Source organism: Acinonyx jubatus, chromosome B4 (assembly GCF_027475565.1).
Source record: "Acinonyx jubatus isolate Ajub_Pintada_27869175 chromosome B4, VMU_Ajub_asm_v1.0, whole genome shotgun sequence".
NCBI lineage: Eukaryota > Metazoa > Chordata > Mammalia > Carnivora > Felidae > Acinonyx > Acinonyx jubatus.
Window position 1 is genome coordinate 78570561 of NC_069387.1, and position 16942 is coordinate 78587502.

At 50.9% G+C, this 16942-nt stretch overlaps 1 protein-coding gene and 1 long non-coding RNA gene across 2 annotated transcripts; one reads left to right on the forward strand and one right to left on the reverse strand.

Moving 5' to 3' along the window:
• Positions 1-5036: 5036 nt before the first annotated feature.
• Positions 5037-9029, reverse strand: LOC113593079 (uncharacterized). Its single transcript, XR_003413137.2, has 3 exons — positions 8653-9029; positions 6111-6187; positions 5037-5449 (listed from the first exon to the last, which is right to left on the reverse strand). It is a non-coding gene; the product is annotated as an uncharacterized LOC113593079 (long non-coding RNA).
• HOXC13 (homeobox C13) lies at positions 8007-15957 on the forward strand. Its single transcript, XM_027036326.2, has 2 exons — positions 8007-8824; positions 14375-15957. Exons 1-2 carry the CDS (start codon positions 8092-8094, stop codon positions 14629-14631), a joined length of 990 nt encoding a protein of 329 aa, XP_026892127.1. The 5' UTR covers positions 8007-8091; the 3' UTR covers positions 14632-15957.
• The last annotated feature ends 985 nt before the right edge of the window (positions 15958-16942 follow it).

Here is a 16942-nt window from a genome sequence, read left to right on the forward strand (position 1 = left end):
CGCTGAAGGAACCCTGTCAACGCCAGGATTCTGCCAAGTTTGGCGAGAGGGCAACTTGGTTTCCCGCAGGCGCGGAATTCCGCTAAGGGATAGCTGGGGAAGGGTGGGGAACGGATCTGAGAATCACACACTGCGAAGTTGCTCCTGGATAGCCTCACACCTGGTGTCTTTATTCCCTCTTAAAAATAAAATTGTAAAAAAGCGTTTATGCCTTACATATGCTTGAATACCATTTCCCCTTAATAGCTAGCTGCATCAGAGAAAACACCGGTGGAAGTGAATTAATAAACAGGTCTGTGCCCACGTATATCTTTATCCACAAAACCGTAGGTCATTCCCAGACACACATATCAGCATGGGTATAAAGACAATTAAAGCCTTCATATTTTAAAAATTAAACGTGACTATGTTTCATAATCAAGGGAAATATTTTCAAAGTTTTTACAAAGATTACTTAATTATCTGGATAGGGGTATCTGAGGGCACATATCTTGTGTTAATATTTATCTAAAGTTCCCTCGACACCTAACAAAGCATCTATTATGTGCTTACTTGTCTGAAGATGATAGGTCCATAATAGAGGAGAGATAAATAAATCTGTATTACTTCTTTGGAGGGAAATTCATTAATAAGCCAAGCATTGAAAAGAGAGTTGCAAGTATTTTAAGTCACAACACAGATGCTGGCAGAAAAGGATCTTCCTAAGGCTTCAGAGTAGGCAAGGAATTGCACAAGTGCTTCCCTCCCCATGCCTTAAGAAAGCATCTCTGCAAACCTTGAGGGTGGTCTTTTGTCACATCCATTTGTTTATGGTGGCTTAGAGGAAGGAGGGAAGGCCACCTCTGGGGACAGTTGGAGTTGGTGGGTCCACAGAGTCTCCCCAAGCTCATGTCCTTTCCTTTAACCCCTACCCACTCCATCAGTCCGCCCCAACTGGCACCCCTGTCATGACTAACCCGTAAATGTCTCCATGCTATACAAGCACTATACACACCCATCACAACACATGTTCCCCAGCACGGGCACTAACTGTCCAGTAGTGTCCAAAAGCCAGGACTCAACAATCAGACTCCCTGGAAATACTGAAGTTCACCAAGTATGAGGAGCACGGGGTGGTCTCTTTGCCTTGAAAGGTATTTCTTCTTATTGGAGTTAACTTTTCCCTGACTATGCAAGTAAGTGTGGTAATTTTGGGGAAGAGAGAAAATGGATGTTCCCGTTCTTTCTGGTTCTTTAGATTTCATCAACTTTGCTGAATGTACAAGGCAACACCACAACTAAGAGAGAGAAAAAAAAGTGATCCTAAAATACTTCCCGAGGGAAGGGAAATTTGGGTGAGAGGGAGGAGGCAGTGAGGGAAGGAAAGTCTAGCAGACTCTCCCCAAGGATATCATCCTAGTGATAGTTGCCCACCAGTCACTAAAACTGCACCACATTACATCTTTTCAGGAAGATTGAATTAATTACCACCAGTTGGAATCTTGCTCCAAGGACCCAGACACTCAAACTCCCTCCTGCCTTTCTGTGCCACAGATCTCAGGCAAGGCTGGCTATTTTGTCCAAGAGTGGTTTATTCCCCCCACCCTGCCCCTTTTGTTGAGTCCTTGGGTCTTCACTTCCATCTTTGTTGGAGATGGGGGAAATTACATTTTCTTTCTTGTGATAAAGCATCTTCTGAAGGTCATTTAGTTACTTGTCTCCTGCTTGATTCTTTTCAAATTAGAATGATGAGACTCTATGTTCTTCTGTGGCTTCTGAAAGTGTCTGGTCATGTGGAGAATGAGGCTGTAATCCATTTAGGGTGGAATTTCCCCCCTTCCTCCTGATAAAATGTACATGTACCCTCTGCCATCTGCCTCTTACGGTTCCACCATATTCCGCTTCCCAGCGGTGGCATTAAGGGGGTCTGTCACCTAGTTAGAGGTGAAATGTCTAACCTTTCAGCTCTTTTATATTTTGTCATTCTTTGGGACAGGTTTAACAGTCCACTTTGACACAGAAGAATGATGTGTTGGGGTCCACAACCCCTCCTTGTCCTGAGGGAAAAAAAATTATAGCTTTTGCATAGCTTCTTTTAAAGTAACTGGAAATTAGACAGACAGACAGAAAGAGAGAGAGAGAGGGAGAGAGACTGGTCAGCCTCCTTTCTAGAAGCCCCAAATCTAAACCCTAAAAGATGGCGGAAATTATTGAAAGTGATAAATGCCTTTTCCAAGCATTCGGTGTGTTGGCTTTCTGACCAAAAGGGGCCTTTGTTAGATCTCGGCAAGAAAGCCAAACCCAGCTCCCAGCAAACACTCCTCCACCTCTTCCCCACCCCCCTCACTCCCTTGTCTAACTTGAAAATGAACTTGGACTTCCCTCGCAGACAGGCCCTAAAACCAGGAGAGATTTTATTTGTCTGTTTCTGAAGGGCTTCCTAAAAGGGGGAAGTGTTTGGGGGGGGAGGGGATGGGCACAGAGGGCTCTCTCCCACGACAGAGGATGGGGTAGGGGTAGAGGCTCTGGGGAGGCAAGAAGGGGAAGGAGATACTTTGTGAATTTCTTAACTCCATGTTAATTCTCTGAATGTCTTTTGTTGGCGGAAGGTGAGGAGAGGGCAAGTGACAGGCTGAGATGTTGTTGAAAGAGAAAAGGGAGTAGGAGGGATGAAGATTAGAAAGGAGATGACGCTAGGGAAGGAGAAGATGAGGAGGGCTGGGAAGGGGTTCTGAGATGAGCTTGCCCAGGCTGGGAGGGCAGGGCCTGGGAAGCAGTGGAAGAAAGAGGGCTGGGGTAGGGACCCCGGAGGCCACTGGAGGAGGTTTCCTGACAGTTCTCCATGGACAGGGCTGATCTCCCTACCCACTCCAGTGCACCACCAGGAAGGGTCTACAATTGTGGGCAGGCTGGAGGAGAATCCAAGAAAAGATCGGTGATAACAGCTTGAACCCGAACTCCTGTGTGGATCCTTGCAGGACCAGACAGGAATGTTTGATATGGCTCCCCAAACTCGGGGTCATCACCACAGGTCTTAAGTTGGCAGCAGAAGGGAGTGGATTTCCCTCATGTCTAAAAGAGGGAAGTGAATGGGGTCTTGAGCAAGGCAAGGTTGGGTCTGAGAATGGAAAACCCAGAAACTAGGAGCAAAGTGATGCTCGGCCATCTTGGTCTCATCTTCCCTCAAGCTGGGGGCCCAGGGAGGGAGAATAGAAATGGAAGATACCAGGATGGAAGCCACTGTCCAGGAGGTGAGTTCCCATACTGGGAGGAGAGGTCTGGGTGGCCCTTTTCTGAGGCCAGGCAGTGGGGGTGGAAAAAATAAAGTAGAGGAGGTTCCAGAAGGATCCAGGTGCCTGGGAGGTGGCATCTGTGTCTCCATACTCCTTGGGTCATCCCAAACCTTCCAGAGCCCAGAGAGGTGGAGGGAAAAAGGAGAGAAGACTGGGCTGGGCCAGGGAGCTTCAGGGTCAGTCACTTTTCTTTCCTTCTTCACCTGCTTCACCTTTGCAACCCACCAGGAATTTTCTCTGCATGTGTCTCACTCAGACACACACTTAGGGGTGCCTTCCCATAGGCCTTCTCTGACTCCCCAAACCCTTCCTCTATGTGGCCTCTCCATCCAGAACATCCCTTTCTTTCCTGGATAGTTCAAGCCCTATGTCCTCTGTCATCCACAAATCTCCTTTTCCATTCTGCAGCCCAGCCCGTGTTCTGGACAGGAAAGGGCCCCCCAAACTATGCCCGCCCACCAAGGCCCCAAGTCTGGGCCAGAATCCAGACCCCATGGTGGTGAGGCTCTTTGTTCTCCAGCAGCCTCAACCCACCCCCTCCTTTTTTTAAACTGGAATTTCTCCCATAAAAAAAAAAAAAAACGGGGGGGGGGGCAGGAGCTTAAGAGCTTCAAGTTTTTGTTTGTTTTTTTTTTTAATCCTGGGGAATATGAAAGAAACAGAGGAAATTAAGGGGAAAAGAAAGGGGAATCAACTGAGGTGTAATTTCCAGAAAGAAGAATCTGGGAACAGGGGACACGTCAACTTCATTCCTCTCCCCCTGCTCCCCAGCCTGGCATTTAAGCTACACCCAGCGCTCAAATGTGCCCTTGAAGCTTGCACCCTCCTGCCGCAGGCGCTGCCAGCTTACATCTAGGACTTTGTCTTTAATACAGTGGGCCAGGAATTCCAGCCTCAACTTCAGAAAGGCACAAACATCTGCCTCTTCATTTTCCTAGTGTTTTCCTGGGGGAGGCGTAGGTAGCTAGGATGGGCATGCAAATGAAATATGTATAGGGAGAGAGAAACAGACCAGTAGAGAGCATTTTATTTGCATACAGAGAATTTTGGCCAGAGCTAGGTGTCTTCATGAACACATTGGGTTGTGTCCACAAGGGCATGAGCTGGAACAGTGCATACAGCCTGCACACGGACCCAAATCCACGGGCCTGGAGCAAACACACACACACACACACACACACACACACGCACGCACACACACACGCACACACACACACGCACGCACTTTCACTGAGAAGGCACACTGAATATCTCTTTCGTATGTTAGAGACTTAGAAAAGAAGAATTTCAGAGTTGAGCTGAGCCTGGAACTCAGTCTCCAGAGGAAGCAGAGGACAGAGTGGCTCCGCCGCCCAGCCCTGACAAAAAAAAAAAAAAAAAAAAAAAAAAGTCCCTTTGAGAAAGGGGCCCCAGAGCGGAGCCCCAGAGCGGAGCCCGGTCTTCCCGACGGGGGCCGAGGGGCTATTTTCCATTTTCCTTTGATTTAATGAAACGCTCCATCTTTACTCCCACACCGGCAGCTCGGCGAGAGACGGAGGAGTCACATTTCTTTTCCTTTCTCTTGATTTCCTCTAAACTTCCTCCACAGTCCAGCTCCATCGCCCCATCCACGCGGCCCGGCGGGCGAGGTGTGGCGGTGCGACTGGGGGGGGGGGGGGGGTTGGCGAGCGCCCGGCCGAGGGTTTCAGCGCCCGGCTTTCTAGGGCGGGATCGCCTCGGAGATGTAATTACTACGTTTCCAGTGGTGCACATTCTCCTGGAGTGTTTAATTTGGTTTTATTTGTGTCTCAGCGAGATCCACATTTTTTTTCGGGGGAGGAGGGAGAAGCGACCCCAGGCTTAAAGTTAATTAACCAACCAGGCTTTACTTTTCACCGCCTGCCCGAAGGCGCCTGCACAGCCGCCTCCCTCCCCGCTCCCGACGCGCCCCTGTCGTGGAACCAGTTTCAGGCGCGAAATGTCTTCGGGAACCCAGCGAAAGAGCCGGGAATGGTTCAGAGTATGCGGACACTTCTCCGGACGCTTTTAACCCCCGTAGCCCTAGACTTTCTCTTCCTCCAGCCTTCCCACACCCCCAGATCTCTTGGGGGGCCTACATCTTCCTTGGCTGGTCTTCTTGATGAAGGAGACTTTGGCTGCCTCTCCTCTCGTCGCTAAAATTTGGCCGCATCGTGCCCCTAATAAATGGAATTGTAAAATTGCCGGGTTAATTAAATCTATATCTCACTGCAATAGGAACAGTTAATGTCCTTACATAAACCTGGAAAAGAACATACTATTAATTTTATTTATTGCTGGGCCGCCCTGCACCCAGATCCTTCCCGCCGTTCTGCCCCCTACTCCCAAAGGCTGGGGGAAGCGTGTCTTTGGGTCCGGGTCCGCGGAAGAGGCGGCTGGCATTGAGCTAGAGCATTCCTGGACTGGGGAGGGAGCCCCAGGAATGGGGTGGGCCGTTCAGGCTCTTTGTTTCTCCTGGCGGCCCCGCAGAGCCCGGTCCACGTAGCTCCGGGTTCTCCACGGGACCCAGCACTTCACAGGAGGAGAAGCCTGGGTCTCCGCACTACCTCTACACCTGCGGCTGCCAGCCGGCAGGCTTCCTCACCACCCACCTACAGCAGCAAGGCAGCAGGCCGACGGGGGCCAAGGTCACAGGACCCAGTCTAGACTGGCCAGACCCTGTTTGCTCTCCTTGTTTTACCTTGACCTTGGACCCTGAGGCAGGGGAGCCAGATTCCTAGCCTAAAGCCTGCTCTCAGCGAGACCCCACCTTCCCCTGGCTCCCCTCCTCTCCCTCCACCATCCTTGCCCTCAACACACTTTCAAGCGAAGGCAGCTTACGTTTCAAGCCTCTCTCCTGTCTTTTCCTCCTCCTGCCAGCCCAGCCCAAAGCCTGTTTTTCAGTCACTGAGGTGACCCTGCCGGAGGAAGATCACACTGATAAAGATTACTCGGTTCTCATCCTAACTCACCGACCCCAGGGCGCTCTCCATCGTCAAATACCACCTTCCCCTTACAGGGAGAAAGGAGGCGGCCAGTGGGCCAGATCTCAGTACAAACCTGGCATCTGCTCTCAGGGTTGAGGGATCCAGTGGGTCTGGACTAGTCTGGGGCTACCGCGCGGCCCCCGCTTGTGTGCTGTCTGGACAGGAGCACCCAGCATTTAAAATCTGTGGCAGTGGCAGGGAAGAGGGAGATGCTGCAGCCCCTCTCCCCTCTTTTCCTCTCTCTCTTTATTACCTCTTCTCCTCAGGGAGGCCCTGTGCTGAAAGGGAACTTGGCTCAATTCCACGGAGATGCGCTCTGGAAAGGGGTGACTCTACTGATGAGCTAAATTAGGCATAGGAAACCCAAGTCTGGAGACTGGGAAGGAGGAGGGGAGCTTTTCGGGGGGGGGGGGAAACCCAGGAAGTTGGTACTAATTTTTTCTTTGAAATAGGGGGCAATTTTTAAACATGAAGACACTCCACACTAAAAAGGAGCGACCCCAAGAAAGCGGTGGGAGCTAAACTTGGCGTTGTCCAGCTGAGAACTGTGTTGATCCTGGCTCTGCCCCTCGGCCTTCTTAGGCCGATCAGCCCAGGCCACGGAGGGCGGAGACGGGGCCCAGGGGCTTAGGTCGGTCCTTCTGGGGTCTTACTGAGTTGTGCCTCCAAAGGGGCAGCTCCGCCGCCTGTCTCGCTTTCCACGTTTCCTTTTGTACACCGATCTGAGAGTGCTTGCTCTTGTTCTCATCACGGGCTTTTTAGCTTTTCTAGACCGTATCTTTCCCCCACTCCCTACCCCCCACGCCCCTGCCCTTTTCTTTGAAAATCTCTCTGAGACTTTTTATTTCTATTGTACATTGAAATATCAGTCTATTCTATTGCCCTCATTTTCTTCCCTTCATTCTTTCTCCATTTTCCCTGAGAGCATCCCTCCACCCCCTCCATGTAGTGGTGTGTGTGTGTCTGTGTCGTGGGTTGGGGCTATCACATCCTCCCAGCCCTCTCTGCCCTGCGGTCAAGGAGCCGAAAGGGTCCCTCTCAGACAACCCGGGCTTTGGGGAAAGTGGCTGAAAGTCGGAAGTGGAAATACAATCCCGACACCAAAGTCTCGGTGCGCGGTGTCAGGTTCTTTCCGTCCGTGAGCTCCAGGGGATTATGCCAGGGCCAGAACCAGGGCTCCCCACGCCTTGCCCGCGCGCTTCCGCCTGTCTAGTGTATTTATTAAGGGAGGAAAAAAATCAGTTTCTCCCCTATCCTTAGCCCCAACCCCAATCCAGTCCCAGGGATCGTTTTTTGGGGGTAGGGGTCGGTCTTCCCCACAGACGATCTAAACCTAAACCTAGAGGGAGGCGCCCAGGAACAGTCCTAGCGTCTCCAGACCCCTTTGCGTCGGCCAAATTCAGCCTCCCCCTCCTCCCTCTCCCTCCCTCGGGCCTGCCAGGGGGGCGTTGCCCTGTCCCTTTAAATCTCCCAGCTCCCTCCTCTTTGCCCCTCCTGAGAGCCAATCAGCAGAGACCAGTTTCCCTTTGCCCCGCCCCACCGCCAGGGGTGGGAACCCCAGGAGACCTGGCTCCGGCGTCACGTGCACCGGTCGCGTCACACGGGCGCGGGAGGGGTGCAGAGGGGAGTCGGGCGGGAGACGGCGGATTTCTTAATGAAGTGTCCCCGCATGCGTAGAGGGACTGTGGGGAGGGAGGTGGAAGCACCCGGAGGAAGAGGGGAGGGGAAGGGAGGGAAGGGAGGAGGGATGGGGGAGGGGAAAAGAGAGCGAGGTGTCTCCCTAGCTCGCAGCCTCTGGCAAGTGGAGTTTTTAAAAAGCTCGAGCAGATCATGTCATGACGACTTCGCTGCTCCTGCATCCGCGCTGGCCGGAGAGCCTTATGTACGTCTATGAGGACAGCGCGGCGGAGAGCGGCAGCGGAGGAGGCGGCGGGGGAGGCGGCGGCGCGGGCGGCGCGGGGGGCGGCTGCAGCGGAGCGAGCCCCGGCAAAGCCCCCAGCATGGACGGGCTGGGCAGCAGCTGCCCGGCCAGCCACTGCCGCGACCTGCTTCCTCACCCCGTGCTGGGCCGCCCGCCGGCTCCCCTGGGCGCCCCACAGGGCGCCGTCTACACGGACATCCCGGCCCCAGAGGCTGCGCGCCAGTGCGCCCCGCCGCCGGCGCCCCCCACCTCGTCCAGCGCCACCCTGGGCTACGGCTACCCGTTCGGTGGCAGCTACTACGGCTGCCGCCTGTCGCACAACGTGAACCTGCAGCAAAAGCCTTGCGCCTACCACCCGGGTGATAAATACCCGGAGCCATCGGGCGCCCTGCCGGGTGACGACCTGTCCTCCAGGGCCAAGGAGTTCGCCTTCTACCCCAGCTTCGCCAGCTCCTACCAGGCGATGCCCGGCTACCTGGACGTGTCGGTGGTGCCTGGGATCAGCGGGCACCCAGAGCCGCGTCACGACGCGCTCATCCCCGTCGAAGGCTACCAGCATTGGGCTCTCTCCAACGGCTGGGACAGTCAGGTGTATTGCTCCAAGGAGCAGTCGCAGTCCGCCCACCTCTGGAAGTCTCCCTTTCCAGGTAAGGAAGGGGCCCGAGCGCCGCCGTCGCCAGGGACCCCTCCCCGCCCCGCCTGCCCCGGGGCTCCGCGCCTCAGCCACCCCCGCCGTCTGGCTCCGGCGCGCCGGCTCTGCTGGGCTGCCGATGGAGCCGGCCCGGCGAGCTGCGCTGAGGAATGCGCCAGGGAAGAAATCTGCTCCGACACGTTCCCCGGAGCTGCCCGGCCGAGAGTGAAGCAATCAGAGGCGCCCGATCGCCGGGCCGCCGGCTCCGCTCTGGTAGGGAGCTCGCCTCCTCCTCCCCCAGCCTGCTCCAGTCTCACGCGCGGCTCTTGGCCCCCCGTAGCCCGCTTCCAGCCAGGAATGGGGGTGGGGTGGGCCTTGGGTGCTTTGGAATCTGAAACCACCAGGACAAAACCCTCAACTCACCGAAAAATTGGGGGCGGGGGGGGGGGGAATAAGAACTACCTCGCCTGAATTTTCAAGATCGTTCAGGCACTAGAAAGGTTTTTGTTTTTGTTTTTTTGGATAGGGGTCTAATTTGCCGGTTCTAAAGAAATGCAGAATATTTTCTTTCATTGATTTATTTTAAGAATTCGGCCACGAACGTCCCGATCATGAAGGGATCCCAACTAAAATCTCTAGAGAGGGTGTAGAGGAAAGGGAGTTTGCATCTCTCTCCAGGGATAGAAAATTTTCTTTGCCTCTCTGGCATACTGAGCTCAAATCCTGTGGGTGTTCCCCCACCAACTCCCCCAAATGTCGGGGAGAAAGAGAGTTTTCTGTGTTTCAAACACAGAAAAAGGGGAATGAGGATGAGAAGTAGGGGACGGAAGACCTGTGCTGGATAGAGCTGGGATCCAGGCCCGGGTTAGGGACCCCTAAGTCTTTGCCTGTCTGTCCTGGGGATTTACCAGTGTCCTGTTTTTGTTTGTTTGTTTGTTTTTGTTTTTGTTTTTGTTTTCAACTGAGGCTATTACTGAACCAGAGGGGATCCTGCAATCCTCACCACTCCCCAGATGAGAAATGTCAGTTCCAGGTTTGTCAAATTCACATCAGGAGCTTAGGATTCAGCACTGCGCTGACAAATTACATATCCAGAGCCTAAGTCTGCTCTAGTTGTATGCAGAGCCTGGTGGGAGAGGGTTGACTGGCTCCATTCTATTGCCTACAGGAGTCCTGGGGGGCCCAGAGAAGCCACAAATGTCTCCCCATACTATGTAAAGGGGCCCCCAGCTCTACATGTGAGCCCAGGGACATTTTCACCGGGAATTATAGATCTGAAGACCTCCTAAGGGTGGGCCTGAAATTCCTCTGCATCCGGGATTGGGGAAAGGGCAGATGGTGAAAAAAAAAAAAAAATCACTGAATGGTGTTAAAAACTGTAGAAACTAACATTCTTGCAAATATTATGAGATTACTTAGTATAACACAACTGAATATCAGGGTGGGACCCACACTAGACACCCCATTTCTGGCTGTCAGAAGATTGCAGGATGATAGAATTTTAGTACGTTGGTATCATGTGTTACTGACTCTGTATTGGCCATAATATTTTTATAGAATAATTTCTGTTATTAACTACCTAATATGAAACACATGATGACACATTTCTAGACGACAGGCAATTCACATGTAAGTATACAATCATGTATTACAGAGAGACGGCCCTTTAATTCTCCATCTCACCCAAATGGAAAACTCCTTTGGAGGCAGGGGTCCAGCAGGAATTCCTGGAGCAGGGGGAGCCGGTAGGCCATGCTAAGGGGCCAAGGGGCAGGGGAGCAGATGGCCACCTGGCCCACTGTGGGCAGAGGCACAGGTGTAGAGCAATGGGCAATGGGTTTAGCTTAGAGAGGTGAAGAGAAGGATACTCTGGCATCCTTGTGTATGTGGAGGGAGGTGGGGGTGCAGGATTGGAGAGAAGCTCAGAAATATCTTTGAGCAAAATATACATCTTAAAGATTCCCGGGGCGGGGGGGGGGGGGGAACTGCTCAGAATAAACACTTTTTGATCATAGCCTCCTAGAGAAAAATATCTTTGAAATAAAAAAAAAATACAGCCCAATTGAGATTTAATACACTTGCAAATTACGGCATGGAAATGGATATAAAACCCACTGTTTCTCAGGAGCTGTGGGCTCACACACTTCCTGTGTAGAAATAGAACCAGGCTGGTGTATCTCAGTGAGTGCAGACGTCCAGGCAAAAATGCAGATGAAAAAGAAATTATCTTCAGACACCCTCCACCTTTCTACCCACACAGAGATCTTTTAGAAGTAGTGAGATTTCCAGATAACTCTGTCTATGCAATTGTGGTTTTTTCCGGCAGCATCTAGGCATAAACACTACTGTCTCTCTTTAGCGCCTCTGGCTCTGAGAAACCTCATCTATGGCAGTCTGGGCTGGTGTGGGATATGGAGGCAATTGTTCAGAAAGATCCAGATAATTAGGGCCAAGATGTGTTGTGGCTTCTTCCTTCCCCCAATTATAGAGACCCTTGTTTCATTGCTCTTTTTTTTTTTTTTCCCTTCCTATGGTAAGATAGACACTTTTTTTTTTTTTTAAACAGAGAGCGGCAAAAATTCCAGAAGAGAATCAGCAAAAATTCCAAGATAGAATCAGAATGGGGGGTGGGGGGCAGAGAGGACAGGGAGAGACAGAGTCAGATAGGATTAGGGGAGACCAATAAAATGAAATAGTGGGTTCTTTGGGTCATATTGGAAGTCCCTACTGATAAGCTTTGGATTATGGTTGAGAAGAGGAGCTAGGATTCCTAGCTGGACAAAGTCCTCTACAGGGCGCAGAGCTCTGTTGTAAGAGTGGGTGGTCAAGAGCCAGTGGGCAGTAGGAACCATACACAGGACCCCAAGAGTAAGCTAGAGCTGAGCATTGATCTGATTTTTATTCGCTTTTCAAAGGTGTCTGTTAGATCCTCAGGTATGAAGTGGTGTGTGTGTGTGTGTGTGTGTGTGTGTGTGTGTGTGTGTAGATGCTCTGGAGGGAGGTTAGGGAAGGCCTGATCGTAAAATTAATAACCAAGTCCCCTACTTACTTTAGGCAGCATAGACACAACTCGAGGTCTAAACTTCCAGATGTTTCTACATCTGTGGATCCCAATTCCTTTCCAGACAAGACAGCGGACAATTAAAGGAGGCTTCTTTGAGAAGGCAAGACTGAACGTATTTTTCCAGGAGGCCAAAACAACCAACATTTTGGTCAGATCCATTAAAAACTTGGGCAAATCAAGCCTCGGCATCCTATAGAGAAAAATAACCAATTTAGACCAGTTATCTGTGTTTCAAAACGGATTTTTAAGGATTGTGTTGATTGACCCTCATCAGAAATTTAGAGTTGGGTTTAGGGGATCCAAAATTGGGAAGGTAACTATGAGCATTTTGAGAAAATGAGATAAAAAATCAGGGACAATTAGCTGGTTAATTCAGGAACCCAAACCCACTTTATCGCATTTTGCTCTCCAGTGAAAAGGAGGTATTTTGGAGCTGGATTGTACAAGATATGCTATTTCCATTTCAGAACTTACTACATCATGATGTCGAGTCAGAAAATCTCGGCTTAAAATCTGGCTCTGCTTCTTAAGTCATTTTACCCACTCTAAGCGTCACATTCCTCCTCTTGTAAGTTGGGCTTAATAAAATAAACCTGAAAAAAATGTTCTAAGGATTTTTTTTTTAAGACAGATACCTCATGGTATCACGACTTACTGTCTTTGTGTTACTCTTGTCCCAGAATCACCCATCTCCTGAATCATGGCTACATCTGTAAGAGTAAAACAGATTTGAGCACTGAGAGATGGTTAAAAATTATCTTGTACAAAAAAAATCCTTTTTAACCCAAAGGAGCTCTGTGAAAGTGAAGTTGTTTTGTGTTTCAGATTTTTTAAAAAAGCCTTGGCCCGTTCCTACATAGGCAGACACAGGTGACAAGTCCAACAATTTTCCTGAGAAATTGGCATCATGACAACAGCTAAACCAGGCCATTGGAACCCCCCTTTTCACATATTCTTCCTGAGTGCTTTATTTCCCCGCTGCATTTGATTGTGACCCTCTTCTCTTTCCAGCCTGTGTAGACAAGTATTCCTGGATGAGAGCAGACCCAATGGCAATGGTGTAGAGAAGGTGTTTTATGAGGGTGGGGTGAGAACAAGCATTTCAGGAAGAGCTTTGTGTCTATGTTCTGGACTGCCTCTCTATTTCCAAAGGGCACTAAGAATGAAGGGGGGGTCCTCAAATATTCAGTCCTCATCATTGGCTTTTACCTGAAGAAGTCTAACAATGACATTTTTCTTAAATTGAGGGGTGAATTATTCAGATAGTCCCCCCCCCACTCCCCACTTCCCCTTGAAAGTGTTGCCATGACCTTTTTATTAACAGGGATGAGAGTGGAGTGGAAGGGGAATATAAGTGAAATATATTGTTCTTAGTTCCTGGGAAATTCACAGAGCATAAAGAAATTGAACTAGCAGTGGTTGGGATAACAAGGTACTTAGGGTTTAAGGTTAGTGTTCCTGCATGCGATGGCCACAGTTTCCCTCAACTTTGGAGGAATGGAGAGGAGAGGTCTTTGGAGCAGAATTTGCTGTCTTGGTGAGTGGACGCTTGTAGGGGCAAGAGGAGGGGCACTGAGTTCTTTTTGTAGAAGACTTATGTGAACAGTGGGTTTTAGCCCAGAGGTCTCTCCTGGTACTTCCTTTGGTGGGCAGACCCTGGGGTGTGGACCCCTTAGCTCCAGGGGCCTGATGCCCTACAACTCAGGTCCAGGACCTCCTACCTTGGATGTCGTTAAATGGCTCACAACATTGGACTTCTAGAGTGATGGGCTCCCAGGCAGGCTGGCTTCACCTGGATACTTTTCTTCTCTACCTGTTCGTACAGGTCTCCGATTCCTAGGGTAGAGGCAGTGACCAAAGGCATGAGGCCCCACTTGGTGGCCTGTGCCCACCGAAGCTGTCTCTCAGCCATGCTCTCCCTCAAACACACAACAGAACATTTTCCCCCGGTAATGGCACACAGTCTATACTAATGGTTGCCCAAATAATCTAACTGCAGGAAGGAGGAATTTTCCTGAATACCTGCAATCCTCTAGACCCTCAGACCAGGGTGGAATTTGTAGGGACCCTTTTACAGGTACAGGAGTCTAATAATGAGTGCTGTGCAGAGCCATATTGGAGCCTGAGGCAAAAGAAAAAAATCAGTACTACTGGTCCCACGTTTATTTTAAAATTTGTGATTTTGTTTATCATGGATTTTTTTGCACTTATTTTTTAAACATTGCCTGAAAATGTTATTTATTTCGATTCCCAAGTTTTTGGCGCCCCCTCCCCTCTTTTCAAGTTGGCATTAGGGGCAACACACCCGTGACCTCGCCTTAGCGGTGGCCTTGCTCATAACAGAGGCACAAAGGACTGGGGGGCAATCCCTCCGTCCCCTTGGAATCCCTGCCGCAACCTTGCGCCTACACGGTGGTGCAACCTGGGGCGCACAGCCTGGTCGGTCCAGGGTCCAGACACACGACTCACTTCCCGCCGCCCGCCTTCTTTCTCTCCCCCCAGACGTGGTTCCCCTACAGCCCGAGGTGAGCAGCTATCGGCGAGGGCGCAAGAAACGCGTGCCCTACACCAAGGTGCAGCTGAAGGAGCTAGAGAAGGAGTACGCGGCCAGCAAGTTCATCACCAAAGAGAAGCGCCGGCGCATCTCTGCCACCACGAACCTCTCGGAGCGCCAGGTCACCATCTGGTTTCAGAACCGGCGGGTCAAAGAGAAGAAGGTGGTCAGCAAATCGAAAGCGCCTCATCTCCACTCCACCTGACCGCCCATCTGGCCACCCGCCCCGTCTATTTATGTCGCCGCTTTGTACCATAACCGAACCCACCGATGGACGCTTCGCCGGTGCGGACGAATATTTAATGTTAACGAGAAAGAGTAACCGCGTCGCGGGAGGCAGAGAGGACCCGAGGGCGAGCTCCGCAGCCCCCTGCTCCCCACCCCATCCTCAACCCCCACCCCATGCAGATGGGACCTACTAGCCTCTACAGCTTTGGAGGTGGGTGTGGGTGGGCTGTGGGAGGAAGGCTAACTGCCTCCACATCCCTTTGCCCTCGACCTTGGCTTGCCAGAAAACCTAATGGCAGCAGAGCCCGATCATTCCAACCAAAGCAGGGTTGGGGGACCCCGAATGACCCCATTCTTGCCTCATCCTTTGCCCAGGCAGGTTGATGACCCTCCTGAGGGTGGGGCCTCGGTGCAGGACCTGGTGAGCTCATACCATCCCCCCAGTTCCTCCTCCTATTCCCAGTCCCTCCCGCGCTCCTTAGTCAGGCAAGATTTCCCAGTTAAGCTTTTCTGTGCATATTTTAAAAGTCGCGTTAATATTAATGATACTTGTTAGGGATCTGGCATCGTGATTGGAGTACAGACAGCACGTAGGTTTTCTTTCTTCCCTGTTTCAACAAAAGCTGGAATCTGGTGGGGGAACTGCCCACCCCCACTTCAACCAGGAAGCTGAATTTCTCCGGAGTCCCCACTGCCTCCTGTGTTCTGCTCTCCATCAACGTGCAGAGATCCAAGGAGATGGAAACTCCAACCACGCTGCTAAATCTCACTCTCTCTCTCTCTTTCTCTCCCCTTCCTCTCTCCCTCTCCCTCTCTTTACTGGGGATCAGGCCAGGCACAGAAGCAGAACGTTTTTCTAAGGAAAGGACAAACTTCTCTTCCAATGGGATGGAGAGTGGGTCCCCCAGCACAGCCCCTCTCCAGCTGCCCTTCCATGGAGGCAATAGCTGAGGAGACAGCCTCACACTTTTTCACTTTTACTGGTTGTCCAGAGGAAGGCAGTTTTCTTCCAGAAGGCCAAAATAACCAGCCCCCAATTAACCAGCTAATATAGACACAGCCTAACATTTCCCTCCTCAAAGGCCAACTCAATGCTGAGGGCGGGGGAGGCCCCTCACCTTCTCCCTTCCCACTGGTGCATTACAAAACAGTGTTCTTTTGAAATGCTCATCGGAAATAGGCTTTTGTAAAACGTGTGTATCTGTATATAGTATTGTGATGTCTGAATGACAACGTGCGGAATGCAAAAAAGAGAAAGAACCCCACAAACCTGTTTTTAAAATAAAATCTTTTTTTTTTTTTTTTTTTGCCTTGATTTTATCGCTCAGATTCCTTCTGTCCGCTTGCTCGTCAGGGCCATCCCTGATACCCTGACTCAGCCCGGGCGAGCAAGGGGAGGAGTGTAGACATCACCCCCAGCCAGGTAAATTCCAAGCTCCTATTTTGTCCCGCTTACATTTCTAAAGTGAGTTACTTGGGTTGTTGACGTGATCTAGGCAGGAGAAAAACGCCATCCTCAGAATAGATGAGTGTATGTTGGGAAGAAACGGGTATGATCAGCAACTGGGAAGGCCCGGAAGCAGGTGAGTGAGAAAAGTACGTTGCCATTGACCTCCGGGTAATAGTTGGGGGTCAGGCCTGGATTTAGGAGGTGAGAAGGCAGCGAGCACCCAGTTGGAGCTGGATGCTGTGGCGGTAGCGGACGGTGGTAGGGGCCCTCCTGCCCCAGAAGGGTAGCCGGTTCAGGGCTGGGTCTAGGAAGGGCCTGCACAGCCTGTCCTGATGGCGTGTAGCCCACAAGCTCAGCATTCTTGGGCTGCTCTCTTTTGTCTTCCATCAATCTATGCCGAGACATCAGGCCAATAGGACCCTTTGGTCCTGCAGTTCACTAAGCCAACCCCAGTTTCCCTCTCCATCCTTGCTGGGAACCACAGTCTCCCAGGCAGTCAGGAGCCGCGTGGACTCTGCCACTAATTTGTTTCCCCCGTCGCGTCCGTCCGTGCCTATCTCCCTATCTGGCGGAGTTAATGAGATCGTTAAGTTGTCAGGTTAAGAGACTTTTAAAAAGCAGTATAGCCTAAAACAATGTTATCTCAGATTAAATCTTTACTGCAGCAATTTTTATTTATATATAATATTTTTTTCTCTCCTGAGACACAGAAAGACCGGAGGCGTTGGGTTGGAAATCAGAGTTCTCCGATCTCCCTTTGCCCAATGGCTGAAATTCTTACAATTTTATTTAAATAAACGTTTCTGGCGGTGAGACACATGCATGCACGCACACACAC